Source organism: Gossypium arboreum, chromosome 3, assembly GCF_025698485.1.
Source record: "Gossypium arboreum isolate Shixiya-1 chromosome 3, ASM2569848v2, whole genome shotgun sequence".
Lineage (NCBI taxonomy): Eukaryota > Viridiplantae > Streptophyta > Magnoliopsida > Malvales > Malvaceae > Gossypium > Gossypium arboreum.
Window position 1 is genome coordinate 87,785,131 of NC_069072.1, and position 2,256 is coordinate 87,787,386.

General features: G+C 31.1%; 1 protein-coding gene across 1 annotated transcript; it reads right to left on the bottom strand.

Annotated features, from left to right (window-relative positions):
- Positions 1–1,408: 1,408 nt before the first annotated feature.
- LOC108466095 (uncharacterized) lies at positions 1,409–1,727 on the bottom strand. Its single transcript, XM_017766462.1, has 2 exons — positions 1,568–1,727; positions 1,409–1,449 (listed from the first exon to the last, which is right to left on the bottom strand). Exons 1-2 carry the CDS (start codon positions 1,725–1,727, stop codon positions 1,409–1,411), a joined length of 201 nt encoding a protein of 66 aa, XP_017621951.1.
- Positions 1,728–2,256: the final 529 nt, after the last annotated feature.

The window sequence follows — 2,256 nt, forward strand, 5'->3', positions numbered from 1 at the left end:
GCACTTCAATTTACAGCATTTAAACACTTCAATTTACAACATTTAACACTTCAATTTGCAGCACTTTAACACTTCAATTTGCAGCACTTTAAACACTTCAATTTGCTGCATTTTAACATCTCAATTAACAACATTTATACACCTCAATTACAGCGATAAAACATCTCAATTTCCAGCAACTAAAGACTTCAATTTGCAGTACTTAAACACTTCAATTTACAACATTTAAGCACTTCAATTTGCAACATTTAAACACTTCAATTTGCTGCACTTTAACATCTCAATTAACAAAATTTATAGACTTCAATTTGCATTCCCCAATATAAATTTGGTAAAATTTCATTAGTTTAAAGCCATGGTCATTGGGAGAAAAATGCGAATCTACTTAGACGTGTCAGTTGGGGCCATAACAATTGCAATTGCTTCTGGTAGCATAATCTTAACTCTAAATTAAAGAATATTAAAAGAGGGTACTTTTTTTCAACATTACCTGAATTTTCTCAGAGTTATAAGCTTTCGAGATTTTGCTATCACAACGGGAAGTTCTCACTGAATAGCTAAATGTACCTGTTTAAGAAACGTAAATAGTCAATCTCGTGAATCTAAACATTGAAATTATTAACAAATTTGTTGCTGAGTACTGCAATTTTAATTCAGATAATTATACATCTTGATGCATACTCTAAACATATATATTGATGAATGACAATTGTCTATGACAATATCAGCCTTGCAAGTCAACAAGAAAGGTAACAAATAAGTAGTTCCAAAGAAAAAAAAGGATTATCGTAGAAAACTTCATGAATGTAAAACTCATCCATGCTACGTATTAGATGAAAGGGCCCGACACAATGGTATTTTTAAGGATAAATAGGCATTAATGCTATTTTAGGGAAGATATATACTTAATTTCGGTTTATACTTAAAATGTTAATCATGCTCTCATTTTGTCTTGAAGCTGTCCACAATAGGAGTTGGTTTCATGCTTATTATAATCAGTATTTCACTTAATTGGGAATTAAATCTACCATGGATTTACTTTTTTATATGCATAGATATTTGTATACATACATCTAGATACAGACAAGCACTACATGCATAAATAAAGTTTGTATTTATCCATAAATGTATGCTCCAATGGCATATTGTAATGACCAAGTACACTGGCAAAACATGAATTAAAAATGTATCCCAATAGCAAACTAAAAAACATAACCCCAAAGGGTATCTTTTAGCTTTTCAAGAGAATCCAAAACCAAACTAAAAAACATAACCCCAAAGGGTATCTTTTAGGATCTCCATTTCGCATAAAAACCAAACAATTATTAGAGGAAATAAACAAGTTATTTCATGTTAAAATGAAACCCAAAAAAAGAAAAACATGTCTTCTAACCATGAGTGACAGCTCTCATTCCTTTTTTCCAATCCCATGAGACATGTTATAGATCTCTTGTCCCTGAAAAAAAAACAAGCACACAACATAAGCAATAGTTTCATTGATCTTTTTATTCAGCAAACGGGAGGCTTTAAAATTGTTTTAAGATAGTTTTACAATTACAAATGAAACTCATGATTAAAAACAAGGAACTTGCAGCAAGAGCGGTGGGAATGGCGACAGATGTGATCTTATCGTAAGGACCTTTCAAGTAAGTGTGTTTGTGGATACCTTGAAAATATTTCTGATACTCGATAAGCTTTTCCCTATGTCTGAATGGTGCCTCCGACATCCTGCTGTCACAAAGTTAAACATTCATTATACATCAAATAAGAGAATAAGATTTTTCCAAAACTCCTTAAACCTCAACCCAACTTATTCTCATTTCCCAAATTGGCACATTCATGCATAGCATCTATATTCATCTATTTTAACCAATAAAACAATTGAATTTACATTAACAATTAGACATTGATAGTATTCACATCAACAAAATACAAGAAAACATCTTCCTCCTATTTTACAAAAGCTTGATGTTTAAATTCATGAGCCATGGATGAATTCATGAGCTTGATGATGCTATATGTTGTAATATGAAAGCTTGATGTTGGGTTTACATGTGTTGTATTTGGATTTTAGATGAATTTGAGCAAATTGGGTTAATTTGTGAAAATGTTATTTTGAGGGACTAAAATGTGAAATAAATGAAATGTGTGAACTTGTATGAGAGCCATGAAAATTCAGCTAAGCTTGTATGCAAACAAATTTTGTGTATTTTGTGAATTTGTGAAATAGGGACTAAAGTGTCAAAATGTGATAAT

Bases quoted from the DNA above. Each gene is read 5' to 3' on its own strand.
- LOC108466095 (XM_017766462.1), bottom strand. From the start codon at position 1,727: ATGTCGGAGGCACCATTCAGACATAGGGAAAAGCTTATCGAGTATCAG. The intron at 1,450-1,567 runs GTTTCATTTGTA...TTCAGGGACAAG, and splicing joins TTCCTTGTTTTTAATCATGA to AGATCTATAACATGTCTCAT.